This window comes from Convolutriloba macropyga, chromosome 1 (genome assembly GCF_964194025.1).
Source record: "Convolutriloba macropyga chromosome 1, txConMacr16.3, whole genome shotgun sequence".
Classification (NCBI taxonomy): domain Eukaryota; kingdom Metazoa; phylum Xenacoelomorpha; order Acoela; family Convolutidae; genus Convolutriloba; species Convolutriloba macropyga.
Genome location: NC_134468.1, coordinates 84221465 through 84246684, shown reverse-complemented (window position 1 = coordinate 84246684; position 25220 = coordinate 84221465). Strand labels below are relative to the sequence as shown.

General features: G+C 36.1%; 2 protein-coding genes across 2 annotated transcripts in view; both read left to right on the top strand.

Moving 5' to 3' along the window:
- LOC142343601 (citrate synthase, mitochondrial-like) overlaps positions 1 to 25220 on the top strand; it is a 300476-nt gene that overhangs the window by 269174 nt on the left and 6082 nt on the right. Inside the window, exons 2-9 of the mRNA XM_075395186.1 lie at positions 7355 to 7407; positions 7476 to 7517; positions 7803 to 7910; positions 12954 to 13151; positions 13953 to 14141; positions 14959 to 15158; positions 21390 to 21668; positions 22355 to 22517. Coding sequence (XP_075251301.1) covers positions 7363 to 7407; positions 7476 to 7517; positions 7803 to 7910; positions 12954 to 13151; positions 13953 to 14141; positions 14959 to 15158; positions 21390 to 21668; positions 22355 to 22517 — 1224 coding nt within the window. The 5' untranslated portion in view covers positions 7355 to 7362. The remainder of the gene's footprint in view (positions 1 to 7354; positions 7408 to 7475; positions 7518 to 7802; positions 7911 to 12953; positions 13152 to 13952; positions 14142 to 14958; positions 15159 to 21389; positions 21669 to 22354; positions 22518 to 25220) is intronic.
- Positions 6201 to 7275, top strand: LOC142343617 (gamma-glutamylcyclotransferase-like). Its single transcript, XM_075395187.1, has one exon. It carries the CDS (start codon positions 6250 to 6252, stop codon positions 6814 to 6816), a length of 567 nt encoding a protein of 188 aa, XP_075251302.1. The 5' UTR covers positions 6201 to 6249; the 3' UTR covers positions 6817 to 7275.

Genomic DNA, 25220 nt, shown 5'->3' with positions numbered 1-25220 from the left:
TTTCAGTGGAAAGACAAACAAGAAAAGCCCTTTAATTCGAAAACAAGAAAAAAATACTCGCGAATCGAATTACAATTTGAACAACAATAAAATTTGGGTTAATGAATCGGAATCGGAATTTTTGAATTTGGGATATCAAATTGACTTCATCACAAGTCATCTGAACCCCTAGTATGAATTTACTCGTGTGGGAGCTTGGTATTACTCAATCGTGGAAAACATATCAACGAGGGGAAATAGTAAAACAAATCAAGTAAGTGAAAATAACAAGTTTACACAGTTGTTGTTAATTGTTGTTGAATTAGAGTGCGCACCATTCCAGTCGTTTTTTTAGTTTTGGCAGGTTGTTTTGCTGAAATTCTATTGCATTCCTAGTTTTAATTGTGAGTTGTTGAGTACTAACGGCAAAACAAAAACAACAAAACAAAAACCATAAAACTGCAGCAAAATTGTGCTGTAAACAAAAATTAAACTGTTTAAATCGATCCGATAAAAATAGGAATAATAACAGAAAATAATTCACATTGAAGTAAATATTTTTTTCTAGAAGTAATTATAGCAAAAAAATAGAGAAGAATAATTTTAAAAGAAAGAGAAATTGCACTTTAGTTGAAATTAGTTCGAAATTTATAACAACATATATGAGAAAGTCATCAATAATAAGACTGTTTAATAAAATTATTAAAATCTGAAGCAAAAAAACTATTTATTTAAATTTTTAAACAGTAAATTAAATCAATTAATAAAAGTTTAGTGACAATCAACTCCCTGAATCTTACAGAACAACCAGTCTTTTAAAAAACAAAAAGGGTCATAAAAAAGGGTATAAATCAAGTACGGGAACTTAAAATGGCAACGGGCTTGACTTCAAGAATGCTATTACCGGATGCCTTCACCATTTCAAACAACTTGGAGAGCTACGTTACTAGCGGAAGCACAAAAGTGGAAAAGAACAGAAGGTGATTCAGCCCCCCACAATGTTGAACGGCCACTTTACTTTGCTCTAAAACTACAAAAGTCTGCCATAGAGTTCTAACGCACTCCACCGCAAGCTACAAGAGAACAAGAGAAAACTTTGATGAGTGCGTTAAAGCTTTTTAAGAGCACTATGGAAAAAACCTTCGTTTTCCGGGACGACTATCTCTTCGCGTACAGCAGCCAGGAGAAAAATTGACAGCCTTTCTTGGAAATTTAGAGCAGTTGGCTTTGAAGGCTTATCCAACCGAGTCGCAAGATATCAGAGATCATCTTGTTTTGAGAAGACTCCTGGAAGGAATTAACCATAATCAGGTAAAGTTAGATCTCAGGAAGCAAATCGGCGACAAGGATATGAAAATCGAAACAGTTTTGAAATAAGCGTTGCATCTGGAAGCTGTAACCAGAAGAGGAAGAGCAAACACCAAAAGTTGCGGTCTTTAGACGGGATGAAACGAAAGATTTAGTGGGGGCCGTCATCATGATGGTAAACCAATTTTCAATAGAAGACGAACAGCGTTAAAACCGTCGGAATCAATCAAGGGAATGATGTAGTTCTCTGGGACTCTGGGTTGACGAGAGAAGTGATAGAGGACAACAACAACATTGCGGGTTCAGCGATAGGCGGCATTTTCCAACGCCGGGATCTAGCCATAGAGACACATCTATCGGAAGAGATGAACCGTCTAGGAGGAACGACAGGCAGGGTCTCAAATGCAGAACCTGTGGAAAAGAACGGTACATTTTGAGGATTTGTCGAAATTTTTTCCCACGTGGAAGTTCCCTACACTTTATAACAAACTGCCCTTTTAAAAACAAATCCACCGAGAACCTTAATGCCATTAGAGGTAGTTCGACACACACAATAAAAAGTTTAAACGCAGAAATCATACTTCATCGAAACAGCTGCGTTGGATTAATAGACAGTTGAAGTAGTATATCGCTTTTGAGCTGATCAACATTCAAAAACTGGAAAAACCAGGATTAGTGCAAACATACACAAAATGAGTTTCAACAGCCAAAAACTCATCTGTCATAAAGAGTAACGCTCTGGGCACAGTTGCAACCAATACTTCCAGAGGTTGAACAAAAATTTATTTTAACGGCTGACGGAGGTATAGAATGTCTGCTGGGAATTGATTACCTGAAAACCATTTAATCTGCATTGAAGTTACACGAAGAGGAACTATTCAGCAGTCACTTTAAAACTTCAATACTGCTTACCTCAGAGAACACGCAAGGTTTTCAGGTTTTTGCAGTTGCAATCTGATGCGAATTAGATTAGCTGATGAAAACGGAGAAGAAATTCCGGGAGTGGAAGGAATACTAGAAGCGATTAAAGATTTTGAATTAAAGGTTGGTTTGCTTTTAGCCGCCTGTACGATATCAATGAAAGATCGTTCTAGTTTGATAAAATTATTAAATCTAACGAAGGCACCAGTGATCGTGTATAAAACACTAAAGTTGGAAGCTATATTGAAAACAAACAGAACTTAATTGTTAATGGAATTTTCGCAAATCAAACCGAGCCAAAAACATTGGGAACATTTCAAATAGGAAAACACGCAAATTTGGTACAGGAACTTTTTGAGAGACAGAAACAATTTTTCTCCCAAAACTCGAATGGCTTTTGGATATTGTGAAAATATTAAACACTAATTAAACTAAGCAAAGATGTCCAACCGTTCTTATTATTGCAAAGTTATTGCAATTATTGCAATATTATGCGAAGTTATTGCAGTATGAGGTTTGATAAAAGAAATGCAATAAAAAAACTGTCGAAGATCTAGAAGATGCAAAATAAATTGAACCAACCCATTCGTATTGGGCAGTACAATCAATATTGGTAAAAAAATGGCAGCTACCGACTGATTGAGGATTACAAAAGTTTGAACGGACAAATTGAGAAAACTAGTTGGCCGCTACCAAGCATAAAATATGTTTTTGACTCTCTACACGGAAATTGTTACTCTTCCGAAATCGATTTGACATCGGGATGTTTTGAAATTGGTCTGGATGAAGAGTCGCAAAACGTGACAACTTTTGTAACCCCAATGGGAATCTAAAAAGGATGAGATTACACTTAGTTTTTGGCGTCAGCTCCAGGAACTTTTCAAAATTTATTGGAATTGATCATGTCTGGACTCTCCTATGAAGTGGTTTTAGTATACCTTGACGACATAATCATCTTCGGTAGCTCCTTTGAGGAGCACCTCTACCGTCTAGATCTCGTATTAGGACAACTTAAAGACGCAGAATTGAAAATAAAAGGCTTAAAACGTAAGTCTTTTCCGGAAACATTTCGTTTCTTGGGACATATTGTATCAAATAAAGGCGCAAAAATGGATCCGGAGAAAGTAGCGGCAGCCAGTAAGATGAAAATTCACCGAACAAAAAACTGATTTAAGGGTATATTAGGACTAGTTGGCTTTTACAGAAGGTTCATAAAAGATTTTGGAAGATTTGCTGAGCATCTTTGTAAGGTATTAAACAAACAAGAACCTTTTTCTTGTAGCAATGTGTGTGAATCAGCAGTTGAACAACTAAAACAACCACTACAGAAAGCACCAATTTTTGGTTATCCCAATGACATGGATCCCTATACGTTAACCACTGACCCCTCTCTGTTTGACATTGGCGCAATGACTTCCCAAAGACAACATTGGGTTGGAAGAGTTATCGAATATGCAAGCAAAACGCCCAGCAAAAGTCAACAAAACTACTCTACAGCAAAACGAGAACTTTTTGCATTAGTTTATTGCACTCAAAATTTCAGAAATTATCTTTGGGACGAAAATTTTAATTGCTGCAGCTATAGGGCTCTCAAGTGTTGATATAGTTTTAAAGAACCAGACGGCTTATTGGCCAGATGGATAGAAAAAAGTCGGACAGTTTGATTTTGAAATCAAACACGAAGCGGGAAGGAAGATCATTCGCAGAGACTGTTTGTCGAGGATTCCACAGACTGAAGACGAAGTCAAAGAATGCGATCAAGTGAACCGAGTTGCATGGATTGCTATTTTGTCAAATACTTGGGTAATGAGTGAAACAAATCTGGCATGTGGCCAGGAGATAACCATCAGTTTGATGACCATTTTTATTGGATCTAGAATCTTTTTTGGTACGTGTGTTTCTTTCAATCGATATGCTACCTAGTGGCACCAATCCTGTAATTGCACTGCAACCCATTAACCCAATGAGGGAACTAGGTTATTTTCATCATCTAAAACAACGTTCCTTAGGAACAAAAATTGACAAGAGAAACGACAGTTGAACGGTGTGATGGTAATACAAACGTTGTATTTATAAAAACAAAAAAGGCTAAATCTGTAAGAGATATGACAGAAGTTGAGATTGACAAATTAGAATAATTTAAGTGTATGATATATAGGAATGACAGAACCAAAAATCGGCGATTACTGCTACTATCTACCCGAGTTGTTCGAGGTCAGATAGATAGTCCGGCAACAAATATGTCGGATTGTTAGAGTAACCTCAAATAAAAGATACGTGGTGCCATTGACGCAGCTGCAACCGCCCAATATAGTGGATAGAGCCGCAATTAGTGTTATGGAGTTAAATAAGATGCATCAGAGAATCGAGGAACAGCAAAAGAAGATTGACAACAGCGAAACGCTGGGAATTGCCGCGTTTCGGTTCGAAGAGGAGCTCTGGCAGTTAAAACTTGAAAGTCAAATGTTAAGTGATCAATTGCTTGAGACCAAACGACCGCTTGATTACGCTGGTTTGATTTCTGCAGGATGCAGGTTGAAATATTGAAGAAAGAGTTGGACGAGTTTACGAATGTCGCCGAAACAAAGACAAGAGAATGAGTGGCAGGATGAGCGGGAGTGTTTATCTCGGGTGTTGGAGAATGTCGAAAACTAAAGAGCAGGTTAAGAAGCAGCAGACCTCAAAGAAGGTCATCCAGAGGAGGTTGGAGGCGATTAACGCGCAGAGCCCATCAAGTCGACATCCAAAATTTTATGAGCTTCTATTCCTGCCACAGGGGGCCACAACCAGTACTATCCAGAAACATTTCAAAATGTTGGCAATGCTGTGTCATCCAGACAAGGATGGTCGGGAGGACTTTTTCAAAATTATTCTTTATGCAAAAAAAATTATGTAAGACGAGGAGGCCCGTAATGTTTATGACAATTACGGGATTGAAAATGCATAGGAATATATGAACTCGAAAATGGACCTTTGAATCTCTTGTTTAAGAGTGAGTGGAACACTCAAATTTTCTAACTGTGAGGCAGTGTAGTAAACCATAGAACTTAATGTATGACATGCTCATAAAATACATGTTGAAAAAAAACCTATGACATACATGAAATTGATACTTTTCGAAGTTTTCACATTAAATGGGAGAACAAAAAGAGATGGATACTAAAAGTAAAACGGCTTTTAACAATATAAAGAAAGCAACTTAAATAATGATGGCAATCATCACGGAATTTCATCTTGACGGGAGACGTCAAGGAATGTTTGTTCTTGACGGGATTCGTCAGGCAGATAAACCTGTTTTCAGTTGGTTTAACTAACAGGGACCGGTGCGGTAGAAAATAACTATGATACAATCCCAATGAGATTAAAGAAAATGGGTAAAAATAACCTAAGTTTAATCAACCATTAATAGGACCGAAACCAATGACCATAATCAAAACTAAACTTCATATAATTGAGCTGCCTTTCTCTAAATAGCTTCACATCTCATCTTTTGAAACTTCTTTTATTTCAAATCAATAGTTCTAACACTATTAAACCGTTTGAATATTTACATCTTCATTATTAAATTAAAGTCTTAGACTTGGAAATTTTTCATCAGTAATCTCGAGGTTTAAAGTGCTTAAGAAAAAACCCGCAACTCAAACCTTAACTGTACACAGTGCACGGATTTTACAGTTCCGATGACCAATCTCTTTGAGAAGCCTTGAATTCTCTTCGGCTTGAAGCGCAGAGTCAACATTCACCTAAGAAAGACTATAGCAGTACACGGAGAACAAATGATCAAATCGAATGCAGCTCTAAAAGAGTTATTGTGCCTTGTCTTTAAAATGCGGTGATGTCTCATAGTAGGGGATCACTACTCATCCATTGGATTGTACTACGCGGCATAATTGCAAACCCCCTTACTTTTATTCCCTCTTCCCCGTAACACACGTGCTGCTTTAAATTAGTAAAATGTTTTATAACATGATTTGTGAAGGTCGTAAAATCGCGGGTTGGGGGAACAAAATAGGTCCATTTTTATAGACCTGATTATGAGACATGAGCGTCGTCTCGGTCGGTGACTCAGATGTACTTTATTTTGCGTTTGGATCAAATTTGCTAGCTGAAAGGTTATGCCAAGGCTCATGTCCCACAGTATCATATCCTGAATCGCTAGTATCAATTGGCAAGATAAATGGATGGAGACTCGCTTTCGGGGATATAGGTAGTGACCCGTATTGGAAAGGAGCTTCTGCAACTATCAAGAGGCAAGATACATCAACTGTATATGGAGCTGTCTGGCGTATTCCTGCATCTGATTTAGAAACCCTAGACTTACAGGAGGGCGTGAATTTGGGGATATATGATCGAGTCAAGTCACCCGATGACATACAAATTTTAGATCCTAACAATCAACCTATTGATTGCTATACATATATAATGAATGAGGACGCGGATTCTTTGAGGCCCTCACCGCAGTACAAGCATGTAATCGTTTCTGGTGCTCAGCAAGTAGGACTTCCTGAAGACTATATCCAAGGCGTGCTGAAAAATATAGAGGTTAATGGAAATACAACTCCTGTCTCCATATCATTATCCGTTCTACCAAATGGAGTTATTCCCTAAACGCTGAGTGTCAATACTACGCTTTGTTACTTTGCTGAAAGTTATTTTTTTGCTGTGTTTCTTTTGCTGCCTTTTTTATTGCACAAGCTGTAATGTAGAAAGCTGTATAATTTCAAGCCTCAATGTAAAAAAAAATATTTGATCAGAATTTAAAATTTGGGCCAATAAGTCGAAAATCATTTAAATATTTTGATATCTTCTTGTTGATGTGAATATGTTGCTATATCCCTTTCTTGCTTTCGATTGTTTTTCATTCGGCCTATTGAACTATCCCTGTGCTAAAACTAATCGCATTCTTCGGCATTCTTGTTGGTGTTATATGTCGCAATGTGCCCGGAACTGGTAATTTTTTCTTACTCATCTGTATAAAACCTTTTTTGAGACCAGATGTATTGCTGTACATGCTTCAAAATAATTTGCTTTAATTTCTCTGAAAGTAAAAGCTAATGATATAGCCTTCGAAGTATTCTGATTAATCTTTATGACTCCAAATTACTGAGGAACTGTGACGATAGAAATAATTAAACTTTTGATTTTCAGTTGGCTATGAAATCTATCATTCGTTTTTCAGCAAGATCAGCAGCCACTAAGGTACGCCATCATTTTACTGTGCTTTGAATTTTAATTTTACAATCTATCGACTCAAATTGTTTGTTTAGGTTGGCCTGAATTCTACCAGAGGTCTTGCAACACAACCAACTGTAAGTTAGATAATCTGTTCTGCACATTTAAGCTTTTAATATCTCTCGAGTTACACAAATATGGTACCAATTAGTAAAGCATACATGCAACTTTGATCACTAAATTTAAAGTCATTTAAAGTTAGTCGCTAGTGTTTGTTTTGTTCGTCATCGCCTTTCAATATGGCTGCATGTTTCAATTGGAGGGTTTCATAGTTTCTTATCTAATTTGGTTCAGTTTGTTGACACTAAGAATCGATCATTGAGTTTGATGCGGTATCTGAAATTAATGTGTTGACTTTTTAGAACTTGAAAGACATTTTGGCCAATGTGATTCCCGAAGAACAGAAAAAAATTGGGAGTTTCAGAAAAACCCATGGAGACAAGTCTCTGGGAGAGTACACGATCAATCAGGTATATTTTTTTAAAAAAAAGTATCTAGTTTCTATTTATGCTCTGAACATTTCATTATATCATTGCTTTTGGTTTAGCTCCACTGTTTGCGAGAAATGATATTGGTTACCTTTTCGGGAAAAAATATGCTAGTAGTGTTTTCGCATAGGCGTATTTCTGCACATTTAATTATGTCCCTCCCTCCTGCTTCCCTTGACTGAAGAAGGCTGCAATAGGTTAGAACTCCAATTGGTCGTTTGAGAACAATTGTTCCGACGTTAGTCGGATGCTCCGACTGGCTGATCTGTCTGATGCAATGACCTGATAACTCATTGCAGTATGTAGTTAGCTATCATAAATTTCCGATGTCCATATGCAGTAAAAGAAGCATTATACAGTCATTTATTAAAAAGAGAAAGCTACTGCACAGCGGTTTGATTTTGTTGCCTTAATGGGAGGAACTATATACTCAAATGGGTTTTTGAGTAGTCAGTCAATTTTGTTCAGTCAATTTTGGCCGATCGATATAGTCCTCATTGAGAAATGGGAGTGGGATCATTAAAAAGCTCGTCCAGCGCAGAAATCCAAATTAAAAAGATTTTATTGAATTTCGTTTCTTTTCGAGGAGTTATCGAGGTTTAAAGTGTCGTGTGAACACGCGATATTTGACATGATTTTGTTCACTTTTAAGGGAATTTTAGTTCAAATTCAGATTTTTCTTTTAAAATATTAATTCAAAATTACATTTTACGCTTCAAAATCGAACAACTTTGTGTTCCTAATAAACGAAAGGCAATTAAAAGGCTAGTTTTAGTCTCAATTGGAATTTTCTTATTAAAAAAATCGAATTCTAATTAAGAGCTGTTTTTTAAATACCCTTTCATATTTTTGTTTTCTTATTTCAAGGCACGTAGAGACTAGTCACTTTTCATATAAGGTTCCGCTAAGGACAAACCTCATTTAAAGTCAAATGATGCCGAATAAACAAATAAATCGTTTATGAAGGAATCGCTCTAGTTTTTTATGGCTTCGACTCTTTGAGTTTTCGTTATTTTTAATGACATTTTGATTTTCATGTTGAGATTTTAAATTGTTTTGTTGTCCTATGGCAGTCTCGTTGACTAAAATTGAAATAGGCTCACCTATGAGCATCAAATAAGCCTATCTAGTGCTTTGAGTGGACAACTAATGGCTGTTAAGACTTCAAAAACAATTTCTTCAATTTTTTTCAAAACATTAATTGATCTTAAACCTATTTCTGTGTACTTGTAAGTCAGTCTCAATAATGACAGGAGCACCTTCTTCTCTTTTGCAACCAAAATCAATTTTGTCAGCGGTTTTATCTGGTAACTATTGGGTTTATGACTTCGATGTCACGAGTTTTCTCAGTTTTAAAAATTTTTAGATGTTTTTTGATATTTTTGGCTCCTTTTGAAATCTTATTATCCTAATATTGACAGTTGTCATCGGCTAGGAGAGGGATCATAGATTTTAAAAAAATTAATAGAAGCTTACGGTTTTTGCCTGTATTTGTTGTCGTTTTCAGACCTATTGTGATGAATTACTGATGACCTAGGAATGACAGCTATCACTGCCTTCGCATCGAGGCAGAACTTAGCCCATTTATTGAATTCCGGTGCATTGGTTTTGTCAAAAACATTTTTATTTTTATATATTTGTTCATATTTGTTGTCTTTTTAAAGTCATTTTGTTACAAAAAACAATCCCATTGCTGTTTAAAATTTATTTGAAGTAAATTAAAATTTTTTTGGTTTTAGTTTTTACCATTTTTAATGGCTCGACACTTCTCTTTTTTTTGTATTTGCTGTTTTTGCCTGTATTTTTTTATTCTTTTGTTCTTTTTATTGTAGTCGTATAATTTTTTTCTAAATGCTGAGATTTTTCAAAGGTTCCAACTGATGATTGAATTAACTTATTCAATTCGGTCAGTGTATAGCTAAAGGCCTTTAAGTTTCTGATAGTTGTTTTCAAAATTTTTTAAAAACTTTTCACTGTTTGTTCTTTTTGTCAACTTATAACTTATTCTCATCATTGAGAGGTCCCAGTCGCCTCCTTTGATTTCAAATTTTAACGTGTTCATTGATATTATTGTGTCGTAACTGTTGTTTTGTTTGTTTGACAATATGCATTTTCATAAATTTTTTTTGAGTGGTCAATGTTTGTTTCTTCTTGTCTTTTAGAAAATTTGCGTAATAACACATCACAATGATTTTCGAATGAGTCCCAGATGAACATATTTAACCTTTCAGTATAATTTTAACTGAATTAGTATGAATAACAATTGAAATAAAAAACATAATTTTCAGATAATAGCTAATGATCTTAATTACCTAAATATTTTTTGTTTTTGCAATTTGTTTGTATTTTTTTAGTTATGCGGTACATTTAGTCAGTTTCTTGGGCTTAGTCTAACCAAAGACAGGGTGTATCGGTTTCCTAATGACGTTTCAGTAAATTTACCTAAAATTTCTTTGGTAAAAGCTACTGGTTTTTAAGACGTTTGAAGTTATTTGGTTTTAAAAAAGGTGATTTATTTTTGAGTTTCGCCTCAATTTTTTTCCTTCTTGTTGTCTTGTTATCTAGTCTCATTAAAGAAAAGTCCCTTCTGCTTCGTAATTTAGAAAAAGTAAATTTGTGTAGATAGGGTTTTGTCTGATTGTTATTTGACGTTGTTACTGGGTGCTTTTAAATTTGTTGAGTTTTTGCCGTTAAAAATGTTTTTTGCTTGCTTTGTTGTTCTTCTCGTAATCTTATTAATGGTAGATCCCGTGAGCGCTCTAATGAGACAGGACATTATGTAATTCAGTTAGTAGTATGGGTATGTAACGATTTCTTTAAACTCAAACATCTATTTTTGATTGTCTCTTCACTTGGTTGACAATTAAGTCAAAAAGTAGATGAGCTCGGATCGGAACATCGAGTGCGAACGCACATTAAAGAGCCTCCTTGTTTATTAAATACTTCCTCTGACAATTTTCAAAGGGGAAATGTTTCATGCATTGCCACTAAAAAGCGCCAGAGTAGTAATGACCTGATAGCTTTAAATTTGAGAGGCAAGTGTCCCAAGTTTAAGCGTACTGATTGTCATTTAAGAGCCTTGTAGAGCAGTATGTTTAAAGTGACACATCGAAAGCGAAAAAGTAACTGGCCCAGGTCTATGGCGGAGCAGGAGCGTCAACCATTGAGCTGATTGTAATTGCGCGACTGTCGCCTTGGTAAGAAATGCAATTAGTCGCTGAAAAAAGGACAGATTTTGGCAGCTTGGACCCCCTCATTAACAAACCCCCATTCGTCCCCCCCCCATGCTCACGCCGAGCAATGCACATCCTCCCGCTCAGATCCTGCTAGCCACACTTAGCCAAATCTAGATGCAGGCAAAGCCAACTGCTCCACTCGCCAATGAGGGCAATTCGAAACGACGTTATTTGGTTATATTCTGTGTCTTGACTTCGAGTTTCTGCTGACGTCTGAGTTTTGCTGTTTCAAATAGTAGAGATTATTCCTGTTTTTCAGCTGTCATAGTCCAAAAAAATTGTGTTGATTTGGCTATTGATGTTTACGTAACCAACAGAGTCTTAAAAAGGGGTAGATCAATATTTTATGACATCCTCTTTCCTGAAAACTTGTGATGGACAATTTGTTGGAATAGTTGATTCCAATTTTAGTCTGGCCAAATTTACTGAAATTTCCCCAAATTAGATCTTCGTATTTCTGGTTTTGTTAAAATTGGACTTTATTGCTTTGTTGAAACTTTAGTTATTAATTGCTTTCGAACGAAGTGTTTGGTAATTATATTAATCCTGTTGATCTTTTTTGAAATTTGAAAACTTAGACCCCCCCCCCCCAAAAAAAACTCACCTCGTCCCCCTGTGTATCTTCAAGTTCACTGCCCTCCCCCACCGATGTCTGCTTTATAGGCGTAAATTCTCGGTGTAAATGACATTTTTAGGTTTTGCACCTTCCTATTTTAACATACCTCCTTTTTTCCCTTAGCCCTCTCAGTCAGGCTAACCTGGCCAGGTTGCCCTTACAAAATGTATTTGCCAACTTTAATCGGAGGAGTTACGCCCATTCAAAGTATTTCACTCTAGTTGATAGTTATTTTAACGCAATTGTCAGATAGATTACATTAGTTTAACAAATTACTAAATCGGTGAAGAAACCAAGTTTCTTCCTTGGCTCTAAAATAGTTTGATTTCCTTAATTTTTGCACAAAGTCTTTGTTGTCACATGTATTTTAAGACAAGAGGTCTACGGAGCTTTTGGACAATCTGACAGCTATGTTTCTCGTATTTTAGATCATAATCAAAGACGTAAGGATTCCAGCGAGGTTATTAATCCCTTAATATCTGGGTGTTATTTAGCCGCTGCAGTTTTTTAAAATGAGAAAGGGTTGTGCTCTGTACTTTAGGAGCAGCTGAGGACTTGAACTTTTGTCTTCTTTAAATAATCCTTGCTCAGGTGGTTAACTCGACCAAAGATAGCTTGGTTTTTCTAAAATGGTACACCTAGAACTTCAGCAGAATGTTCAATGCTTAATTGCGTATATTTAATGTCAGTTTGCGCCTTCTGCTTGAGCGCCCTTTCGCAATATTTGCCATCATTTTTTAATCATCCTGAGTGGAAAAGGCTGGTTTTGTTTGAATCTTATTTTTATTAATCAAATCAAGCACGCACAGAGTTTCCTTTTTCTTGTAGAGGTGAACAGAGTATGAAGGCCACTACATAATGAAAAGATGAAATTGATGTTATATTAAATATATCGGATAAGGATTCATAAACAATCTTGCAACCCTCACCTGCAATTTTTACAATGCTAGATCTAATACAGTGCCAGATCTCCGAGTGTCGTATTTCCTCTATACAGCGGCAGAATTTAAAACTTGTAAAGTTCGTGTTTCAAGCACAATTAAGTGACTGCTGAAGTCATTTGAAGTACATGCTTATATCTCGAACCATTACGCGTTTCTTCGTGAATACCAGATATTATCGGCGGCTTAATCAGAGTGAAGTAACGTGTCGTTTCAATTTGTTCATTTGTAGGCGTATGGTGGCATGCGTGGAATCACGGGTCTAGTGACCGAGACCTCGTTATTGGATCCAGAGGAAGGAATCCGATTCCGAGGATACAGTATCCCAGAGTGCCAGGAGTTACTACCCAAAGCGGAAGGTGGGAAGGAACCCCTTCCAGAGGGTCTATTCTGGCTGCTTATGACTGGCCAAGTGCCAACACCTCAGCAGGTCAGTTCTATCACAATTTCAAATGTGGCTCTGAAAAGTTATTAATAGCTCTCGAACGAAGTTTGAAGCAATTATTGTAAACTTGTTAGTCTTTTTATGCAAAAATTTTGCTCGAGAGTTTTCTAGAACATTCTTTTGATTTCACTTTGACTTTTTCATGCTTGACTTTTTGATTTTTTCTGACTGAATTCTATTGCAAGCATTCAGAAATTAAGTCTGTTGTTAAAATAGAACCGATTGTGTGATAAGAATGTTTATTTTAGGTAGAAGTTTTTGCATCATAAAAGCATCTCTAGCCTATGACTTCTTCTAAATTGATTGATTCGCCAGTCGTTCGAGAGCAATTTGTCCGACCTTAGTTGGCTTATGTTTTACTGCTCACTTGACTGGTGAAAATTTTGTGAATTGCTGAAACCAACTTCATGATCTAACGTCTGTAGTGTGCTCTCACGTTTGTCAGAGATATGAAAATAAAAAGAAATACTTTTATATACGTGACTACTGCTTTTCCACGAATCCGGTCATGAATGTATTGAAATTGATATGTAATAGCAAATCAAGTTCCACGATCCGCTGAGGCATGGTCATGCCCTGTTAGCTATGGCCAAATTTGTTGATGAAATACTAAAAACTAAGCAACGGCGTAAATGGCGTCAAAAATTGTTAGAAGAGAGCGTTAACTTTAGAATTGACTTTAGCTTATATATCCCAATTTTACTATAGTTTTCAACATTCAATTCTGTTTTATACTTTCAGGTTTCAACCTACATATTTAAGTTGAAAGTTTATAATCGTTAATAGGTTGCATGGGTGTCGAATGAGTGGAACGAGAGGGCTGACCTACCTGGACACGTAGTGACAATGTTGAACAACTTCCCCTCCTCCCTCCACCCAATGGCCCAGTTCAGTGCAGCTATAGTGGCATGCAACACAGAGTCTCAGTTCAAAGCGGCCTACGAGAAGGGTGTACATAAGTCTACCTACTGGGAGGTAGGCTCATCTGTGCTTAGTAATTGAATTAATGCGTGTTTCCCATTATAGCCCCGCATAAAATTACAGCCCCCTTTTTGGTATATTTATTGGGGTATATTATGGTATATATTATGGGGGGGGGGGGGTATAGGTTATCTGACCACTAACCTGGGGGGACTATAATGGGAAAGATCCGAATTAATTACGGATTCAAGTTTTTCTTTAGAAGCATATGGGCTTAGCACCCACCCAATTTTGTCCATTCTGGTTCAGGTTTGTCGGTGAAAGAGTGCAGCTTCAATTTGGTTTCGGAAAACCCCCACAAAAAACCCACTTATACTTAGATAGGAAATAAACCCCCGCGGGAATGAACCCCCCCCCCCCCCCCCCCCTCTCCTCCCTTTCCCGGATTGACTATGAAAGAGCTGCGCGTTTGGCCATGCCTTTGCCCGTGGGACTTGTTATGAAACTATCCCAACCGAACAATTTATCATCATTTAAAATGGGAGTTTTATTTCCATTGTGGTTTATTTACTAGACCCCTTCAATCAAATCTTAATTAAATTTGACCCATTCTTGCTCACCAATTTTATTGATTTTTATCGTAGTGGTTAACTTTGTGGCTCAATTGCTTAGATTATTCTATCATATCGAAGAGTGGAAGCACCAGGTTTGAGCGCGTCAATTTGATTTGTCCGTACATCAGAATTATTGAAAAATGCAATAGAAAAAATGGGGAATTCAGTTGCTCAAATTATGGGAAATTTATTATCTTAATGTTTTTATTAGAGTGTAAAGCAAACGTAAGCAGTCTAAGAATCGTCTTGTGTTTTAGTATATATATGAAGACTCAATGGAACTGATAGCGAAGTTGCCGACGATTGCGGCCATAATCTATAGAAATTTGTACAAAGACGGCTCAAGTGTCGGCACAATAGACTCGGCCAAGGACTGGAGCTGGAACTTCTGTGAGATGATGGGTTATACGGACGCACAATTTGTGGAACTTATGAGATTATATCTTACCATTCATACGTACGTTTCATTCGCCTGATCATTCTAATGCGATTTTTTTCGAAGGATTTGACTTTTTCACTTTGACAGACTGTTTCACCATTAGACTGACTTTTCTATTTTTGACTGACTTTTTCGCTTTTTGACCGAATTTTTGCACTGATTGACTTTACACTTATACTAAATTTGAGCCTTCTCACCGGCGGAAGTGGTCTTTAATTGAAAACAACCTAACCTTAAGTTTGACAGCATTTCTTTTGACGTTCGCCGGTGCTGTTCAACTTTTCAATGATTTTTCAGCCGAAAATTTTGGCGCTGACGTCTTAATTTGGTAATCTCGATATTTTTTTTGAAAAATTGCAGGTCTTCTCATCTCGACTTTGAGATTTTATAATTTTTTTTAAAAGCAGCAGCTCTTTTTGATTTTTGAATGCTCAGATGGCTGTTTTTATTTAAGCAGCTTGATCATATTTTAACTATATGGAACGAGTTAAATGATCAGTTGAAATCGGAGGTTTGTAGCCATATCGTTTCTCTTACCGACGACATCAATCTTTTCTATGAAGAAATCTGTTGCAATCTCAGAAGCCTGAAATCAGCAAATTTGCTCTAGTCTGCTTTCCGTTTTGCTGTCGCCGGAGCTTGTTTTTTCCCCGAAAACAATATGGTCTTTGATGACCTGCCTTGATTTCGAAAAGACTTTTACTTTCATTAGACGATTATCTTATTAAAACCAATGAAAGATCATTTCTACCTGCGACAAATTCAGGGTTAGTTGAATCAACCCAGTTTAATATTAATAGCCGCGTCAGCAATTCCAGGCGGCTATTATTGCGCTCCTAATTTGTTTTGTCGTCTAACAGATTTTTGTTTCGTCTCACCCCGACTTCTTGGAATTGACTTTCTCAATGACTTCTGTGACTTATACTGCTTTGTAGTTAAAATTTGTGTTCGTGACGTCATTTCTGCTTTTAGGTCAATTGCGTGACTTACCTCAAAAAATGACTTCTGAACTCACTTATGGAACATTTACTAATTAAAGGTCAATAGTGTGCATCTTAGTAGTGCCAAAATTATGCCCTAATTCTTGAGTATTAGAGTCTGGTCAATCTGTATCTTATTAATAGCCGCCCTCATCTTCTCAGCTGGCTATTATAGCGCTCCTATTTTTTTTTTTTTACTTCGAACTTTTTTTCGCTTTACCCATTTTGCCGCTTTTTCGACATTTTGAGTGAAATCTTTTTGACTTCTCTAGGCTAGTTTCACTCTTCTGTCATTCTGCTCAAAGTCCTTTTAAACAGCAGCTGCTCATCAAAGCTATTCAAAATGAAGAGAGTCAGTATAAAAAAATCCAAGTCAGCAATAGAAACGGGATAAACCAATAAAGCCCATTTTAGATGCCTGGTACTTGAACTTTGTTCTCGTAAGCTTTAGTTACTATCTATAATGCTTATTGGTATTGTTACTAGACCCTGTAGCCTCTCACTGAGAGACAGGAGTATGTTAAATTACGAAATGACATCAAAATAAATCGCACTTAAAAATGTTTTTTTACAAAAATCAATTTTGTTGATATTTTCTTTTCTTTCAATCCCAATAGAGTTATGGGAATCAACGGCGGCTATTTTCCGGCAATCTGCCGGGTATGTTTTCTAGTTGTTTCATTTCATGGTAGGCCACAAGCGTCTATCGCGGCTATTTTCCGGCAATCTTCCGGCTATGTTTCAAGTTGTGCTAAGATTTCAGCTTCTTCAATCAGGAAGTAGCTTTGCCGCCGACCCATAAAGCTACCGCTTCGTCTGAGCAGCGTTTGAAGATTTCTATTTCTTTCATTTTCATCTTGGCGGGGTATCAATTTTTGGGGCTGAGATTTTTGAAAAAGCTGTCTAATCTTGTTTCTTTGTACTCTTTTTCGATTCTCATTCGTTTTGACTCTGAAACATCTTTTTTTATTTTTTTAAACAGGTTGTGAGCGCGAAAGCTTTTTGGCGAGTTTAAATTATTCCCCTTTTATTACCCCGTTAATATAATGAGAGCTATAATTGAATGTATTGAGATTTTCATTTTTTTTAAATCACATGCCTAATCTACGTCAGTTTTTGTTCCGAGCTTTTGATCACGCTTCAAATTCTCCGAACAGTTATCTTTGTATTGACTTCCAATGCTTGACCCCCCTCCTCCTCAGTCACCTCCCCCTCCAACTAACGTTGTGAGCTTTTACCTGTTAATTAACATTTTCTGTGAAGTCATTTTATGCAAGTATCAGCGTGCAATCAGTTTTAAACTGGGCTCTTTTTTTAAACTGATCTTCAACTTTTCAATGGATATCAGATTTGAGCCTTAATTCTTGCCAAGATGTGTTTTGTATATTGGGCTTCATAGTTTAATATAAAACGTAATGCAAGTGTTGAGTGGCTTTTGTTTAAAATTGTACAAAGAGCTTATAAGTTAAAAGGATTGACGTTCCTTTACAGGTTTGGATACGGTTAGTTTTGGGCGGTGGGAAAAGGAGCCCTCCTCAAGCTGGGAAACCTTTGAAGTCAACTTCCAAATACAGTTCCCAGATATAAATTTATCTCATCTTAGTCATTTTCTTTATACTTCAGGTGTATTTGTCTCTTGGGTCGTTTTCCGTCAATCTTCAGTCTATAGATAGTTTTTTTCCATTAAATAATAGAGCAATTTGAGACGTTTACTGAACACCAGAGAGTTATCACCCGACCTTTTACACATTCTAAATTAAATTTCCGTGTACTTAAATTTTTGCTATTTCTTTGAAAAAAGTTTTTGGAAAAAAAAAACATTTTACGCCATTCATCCCCTATGCTGGGGAACTAGCTAACAAAACAAATTTTGATTTTTTGAGTTTTTATGATAAATGTAGAATCCCGGAAAGTATAAGGTTGAATGAATGAAAATTTGATTTATAGTCTGTGAAAACACTATCTGTTCATTTGCAACGAAAAATTTGTAACCATTCATGTTTTACGAAAAGTGCCTACTTTGTTTCATAACAATTCAATTTTTATTTATTTTGATCTATGAAAAAGAATAGCAGAAAAAATCATATTATAGAATTATTAAACATTATGCTTTCCCATTATTACCGCTTAACTGCATAACTGTGGCTTTAAATTTTTTGACAATAGACTTTGACTTTTAAAAAAGCTTTTCGTTTTTTATTTGTGTTTGTTTGTTCACGCTTTGTTCAGTTTATCATTTGTTTATGCCTTTTCAAGAAGTCTAATTGCTTTGATCGAGCATTGTTAGAGAAAAATTATATACGAAAAGCTTTTATAAACGCGCGGTTTTGATCGAACGGTAACTTCGATAAAACAATGTAAACCGAAGTTTACGACTTTTCAATGCGTTCATACACACTTTATTATAGAAGGCGCTGTATGATGAATTCATGTTCAATTTTAAAATAATTATGGGAGGCAAAAAGATGATTCTCTATAGTTTTAGCTCGTGAAATATAGCTCGTTTCAAATATGAGTTTTTCCAATGATGTGCCCGAAGATGCCGGTTTGCAGTTGCGGTTTTGTTCAATTTTATAAAAAAATAAATGCCCTATTTAAGAAAGTATTAAGTTCACTTTCATGATCTCATTCGATCTTGTAACAACGAGACTAAAGAGATTAGATCAATTTTTTAATTTACCCAAACTACTCTACACTTAAATGAAAAACGGAAAGAGCAATTTTAAGTTGAGAAAATAGATCAATTATTAATATGAAAATCGAGAAGAGAATATAAAAGTATGCGCTATCTACGCTGTTATGGAAGATGGGGAATTTATTCGAACCTCGGAATTTTCTTGAAGTTATCGAGGCTTGAAGTTTGCTTCGGCGGCATTTTGAACTTCGAGCACTTGTAGAGGTTGATGATTTCTGAAATTTTTATATTCGCTAAAATTGATTTTTTGGCAATTTTGACAACCCTCCACTGCATTTTTGGCCAGTAAATTTGGTAAATGAAGTAAAAAATGAAAACCATTTAACACACATTTTTATTAAAAGTACAATTTTTAACTCCTAGGAATTCAGCTTTCGGTGTTTGACTTTTTGCCAATTCTCGGCATTTTGTCCACAGTTTTGGCTTAAGCAGTATTTTTTGCCAAAAATGATCCGACTCGGATACTGGTATAAAAAATTGATTGTACTGGGGTGTTTTGTTAGCATTGCATTCGCTGCCCCTGTTATCCAAATTTCTCTTCGTAGAGTCCTTGAATTTTGATATAATTTTGGCCAATTTGACGCTGTTTCTGAATTTTGACAGGAATAATAAAGTTTTGAGTCACAATGAAGACCAATTTTGTGCTGGTTTGACTTTTTTCATGAAGGCTTCGTTTTTTTTCTGTTGCAGAGAAGTTTTATCAGGTGAAGAAATGGAAACTGCCGATACAAGTATCTGGTTTGCCAATTTATGGAGAGGCATATCAAAGCGTTAGCATGGCAAACTACTAAGGTATTAATCTCCAATTAAGAGGGATGTGGTCAATTTTGATTTCAATTGAATCGATTGATTAATTGCTCTTGAACGTAGTTCATAGCAATTATTGTAAACGTGTGTGTCTTTTTTTATGCAAAATTTTCGCTTGACAATTTTGACTTTTCGAGTGACTTTTACGCCCTTGACTTTTTGCGTTTCGCGTGATCTAAAATTCTCTCTCAATCACAATTTCAAGCAGTTGAACTCAATTGGCGGCAATTTAATACTAATAGTCAAATGAAAAGTGCGCCGAAACTGGTGTCATTTTTTACTTTAAATCTTAATAGTGGTATATGTTAACCTCTAAAGTGGTTATTTGAAGCCCACTATAGAACTTCTTTGTCCCATTTAGGCTCCCCCTCCCCCCGGACTGAAGCAGGCTGCAATTGATTAAAGCTCCCACTAGTCGTTCAAGAGCAATTCTTCCGACGTTTAGTCGGTTATGTTTTTAAATAATGTACTTCTCAATTTAAAAAGTTTCGAATGTTAACGTATTCCATGAACATTACGATTTAAGGCGATAATTTCGTACTGGTAATTTGTTCACTGAAGTACTGTCATTTGTCCGGTTAATTTTGAATTGCCAATTATGACTTTGCTGAATTTCGACGTTTTTTGTCAATGCCGTTTACCTTTTCTTCTCGAAAGGTTCTGTGGCTTTTCAACTTTTTTTGACAAATGGTTATTTCCCGTCACTACTCATGATTTTTTTTATGTAGCAGGAGAGTAGAAAGATCAAAAGACAAACAAAGATTTCTTTATTGAAAAAATCTAATCCGTCTTTTACATAATTGGCATTTTTGACAAAATAAATTCTGATTAGCATTTCAAAAATTATTTCTCAAGGCAATCAAATGAGACTTTTTGTTTCTCTGGATGGGTTCTCGGCACATTGAACATTGGATCCGAAAAGAAAATTTCGGATTGCTTGCTTAATTGCTTGCTTAAAAATAGCTGAAAATTTTGAAATCGGAAACTGATTTTGAGAAATCCGAAGAAATTGTAAGGTCCAATTGAAAGGGTTTGATGAGTTTTGATTTCAATTGAATTGTTTGTTTTTAAATACTTTACTCGAATGTTAAACATATTCCATTAACATTACTATTTCAGGTAATAAATTTGTACTGTTAATTAGTTCAATGAATTACTGTGTCTTTTTTCGGTAAGATTTGGACAGGTTGAACCGTCACTTATGGCTTCGGGGAGTTTTGAAAAAGCAGTTGAAATTTTTTGCTATTCAAAATTAAATTAGTTATTTAAAAAGTCTTGTTTTTGTGGGGCCCTTTTGCTGATTCGGTCAATGATTACTGATTTTAATACAGTTTTGAAAACTTTTTTGCTGGGAATTATTACAGAAGTTTCTGTATTTTGAATTTTTTTTGAAAATATTTTTTTTGGAAATAATGTTTTTTGTAAAAAAAATAAACATTTTTTAAATTTGGTCTCAAAAATGGTTCAGAATTTGTCATTAAATTAGATTAGAGAAGCATTTTGGTGTTAAATTTCCATCAACTGTTCATCGCTTCATTTTCGACGCAGTGTCCTTTCGACTTATTGTGAACTTCTCGTATTTTGTAAGTTGAGGTGAGTTATGTATCAAAGCTGCAAACATACGGATTGTTTAAATGATGACAGTTTGGTTTGAAAATATAATATTGGTGGTTACCGGAGCACCATAGAGCGGGCTGGTAGCTATGACGTTTCTGTTGCTGCGCTCAGCGACATTGTTAAAAGTATTGTGATTTGTTTTATTTCAAGAGATCACGAGGGTGGCAATGTCTCAGCCCACACTGTTCACTTAGTAGGCAGTGCTCTTAGTGATCCCTACTTGAGTTTTGGAGCCGGAATGTGTGGATTGGCTGGACCACTCCACGGCCTAGCTAACCAAGAGGTGCTAGTCTGGCTTACCAAAGTCGTAGATGGCGTTGGACTGGATCCGACGGATGAGGAATTGAGGGAATGGATCTGGACAACGCTTCAGTCTGGCCAAGTTGTGCCTGGTTTTGGCCATGCGGTTTTGAGGAAGACAGATCCTAGGTATGTGTTTTCAAGTACATTTTACTCCTCATTTCTTCAAGGCACATTTCATTAAATTTATGGCATTGCGATTATTTATTAATAGCCGCGATAGCGAGCTATAATTCGCTTTCTCTACAATTCAAAGAATTTTAATAATTCAAAGACTTCGAAATATACTAGGGTGCTGTCTGTTTTTTTAGATCTGTTAATTTACTTATTGCATAACGTAATGTGAATACGGGCAAAGTCAAAAGATCAAAAGAAACATGACAAGCATATAAACCCGGTCATTAAGTCATAGTGCCTTAGGTTATCAAAGTTCATTAAAGCGATTGCTAGCTAGCATTAGTATTATGCCTAAAAGCGTTCAGTTTAGAAGCTGAATTTAATGTAATTTTAGAATCTAGCCAAAAATGCAGAATTTGCACACCAAATAAAAAAATTTAACACTTAGAAAAATTATTTTAAGTTAAAATTAGGTGCTTGTAGGTTTTGTCGACTTGTTTCTTTGACGCCGTAGAAGTCAACAAAAGTAGACCCTCAGAAGGTTAAAACAGCTGTTTTTCATTGGATTGAGTTGAAATGTATTATGAAAAAGGTTCACGAACGACTATCATCACATTTCGAATCCTTCCGTAAAAAACCATGTTATTTTACAAGAAGAATTTCTTTTTGCGCATAGCAAAAGATTGTGAACTTTTTAGGTACACATGCCAGCGTGAGTTTGCCCTTAAACATCTTCCGGATGACAAGATGTTCAAATTAGTGGCGCAGGTGTACAAGCTTGCCCCTGATATTTTACTGGAACAGGGAAAAGCCAAGAACCCATGGCCCAATGTAGATGCACATTCTGGGGTACTTCTTCAGGTTGGCAACATTTCTACTATTTTTACATACACGTAACGTGTCTTTCCTGCTTGTGTAGTATAGGCGGCTATAAATGGCTGGCTAAAATTGTGGTTAATTTGATGCTTAAGATAACTTCGGACATCGTTTTCCAGTTGAGCCTTTTGAAAACTGGCGAAAATTTTTTTTTTATTAATTTAAACTTGATAGATTTTCTGTTACTTAAAATGAATAAATCAATATTGCTGTACTCTCTCTCCGGATAACCAAACAATTACTTTTTTAGAAAGTTCCCATTTCAGCATTTCTTAGTTTGTTCTTATAAAAAAATTCATGTTTTCTTTGTTTTTTTTAAACATTTCCTTCATTTTTGTTTGTTTTCTGTCCAGTCACAGCTTTTAGAACAGCCAGTTCTGATAAGGGTTAAAACCTCAACTCAAATTTCGAAAACAGAAAGAAAATAAGTGTTATTTACCTCACTCTCTAAAATGACTTTCTCACTATTGCTTCAGTCGATATTTCTACGTGGCTAGAAAATAATAGACGCCATGGTAATGGGGCAGTACTATTTGAGTTTAATTTAGACAGATCGTTTTCAGTGACATCTAAATGGGGGTAAGCTGTTACGCTTTTAGACATAGAAAGATTGGCTATGCATGTAGTTTTAGTCCTAATTAAAGTCAGCCAAGTAACCTGGGAAGTGTAACCAAATTCCCTCTTCAACCCTTTGCTTAAATAAAACATGCATAGTTAAATCAATGTTAGGATAATTTTAGGCTATGTAGGTCATCCTATTCTCATGTTCAGCTAAAGTCAGCTGACCAGACACATCAATCACAAATGTTAACAGTTCCGTGGGCTATGTTGTGACGTTTCCTTCCCACGTCATATAACAGGGGAGTAACTGCAATCGCGGTTTTTTGGCCAGTTTTATACACTCTCCCACACCGCGAGAAAATGCATCGAAGTGGTTTTGTTTTATAACCCTGGCAGTGGCAAATTTTAATGTAATTTGTCTTTGAATTTCATTTTTTGCTAAGAAGAGGTGCTAGAAAATTGGGTTTTCCCGAAAAGCTTAGAGGAAAGTTAACGAAAAGTCGAGGGAATCGATGATCCGGAGCAAAATTGGAATCGTTGCGCCGCAAAACGTACTCGAAAACAAGCAAAGTTGCTTGATTTTGTCGGGCTTTTCACGGTCCATGTGCTAAGATTAGAGTTACGAGCGAGCATGGAAAACAATGACAGTAAGGCGAATTTAGTTCACATATGAGAAAATTTGAAAATATCCGTCATATTTGTCCATGATTTGTGTTTCTGAGCTATCGTCGAACGAAAACTGCTAATAAAATGGCAAGTGAGCAGGAAACAAAGAAAGCCTAATTGATTTTTAATTAGACAAAAGTTCTTCATTTCACTAATTGCACTCTAGCTGCAGGCTAATTGAATGCAAATAAGAACGTGCAAAGCAGTGACAGAAATTGTCGACAAATGTGACAAGGTATTGTAACATTTTTTAACGATTTGGCTCAATCAGTCGAAAAAAGCCAATGTACATTTTGCACAAAAAATCGCCGCTATCTTTTTAATAGCCGCGAAGCGATAGTTGCTATTATTGGGGACATCGTGGTTTTTTTAATTCGTCATCTCCATCGATGATTCTTACGACCTGACTTCTTGGAATTGACTTCTTGGAATTGACTTCAGTGACTTCTATTGCTTTGCAGTTAAAATTCGTGTGTCTGACGTCATTTCTGCTTTTGGGTCAATTGCGTGACTTACCTCACTCACAAAAATGACTTCTGAACTCACTTATGGAACTTTAAATTTTATGAACATAAAGTAGTGTGCATCTAAGTAGTGCCAAACTTATATGCCCTAGTTCTTGAGTATTGGTCTTGAGCTTTTGATTTCGAATATCAATTTTGAAAAAGCTCTCTTAGCGCTTTTTCCCTATAGACTGTATATGTCAAAAAATTACCGTCCGAATCTAACCTAAAAAGTGTAGTTGTCTATTAAAGGACTGGTGGTCGATCTGTCTATCTTATTTCTTTAGTTGTTAATAGCCGCACAGCGATAGCTGGGGCTATTATTGGCCTTCTCTTGGTTTTTTACAATTCAAAGAATTTGAATTGTATTGGGGCGCTGTCTTTTTTTTAAGATCTGTTCACACATTTTCATGATTTTTGAAGTCAAATTGGAGTAGTGATTTTAGTCACGCCGAAACAGGAAGTGGAGCGAAAAAGCGAGTGGTTTTGCGGTGTGAAATTTTTTCGCTCTAATTTTAAAGTAGAGTGAGAATACGGTGTTTGAACAAAAATTCGCTTTATCGATAGTGGTTTTTTGTTCACATGCGGCAATTTCACTTTGATTATTTCTGTTTTTCGATTTTTTGGATCGGACTTTTTTCTAAATGGTTTTCCCAATCGATTCATAGTCCGTTCTAGGTCTAGTTTTCTGTTTAGTCAATGAAAATTCTTTGAATTGTACGTCAGGACTTGTCCTGCTATGTTTTTTATTTCGTCGTCATGATTTTTGTTACGACCATATGACATCACAGCCACTTTTTGTTCATGCAATTTCAACTGAATCGCATGCGTGACGTCATTTTTCGCTCTTAGTGGAGCGAGTTTTTGTTCATTCGCGTGATTAAATTTTTGGTCACACTTGACTTACCTCACTCTCAAAAATGACTTCCTCACTTTGAAATTGACTTTTATTTACTTT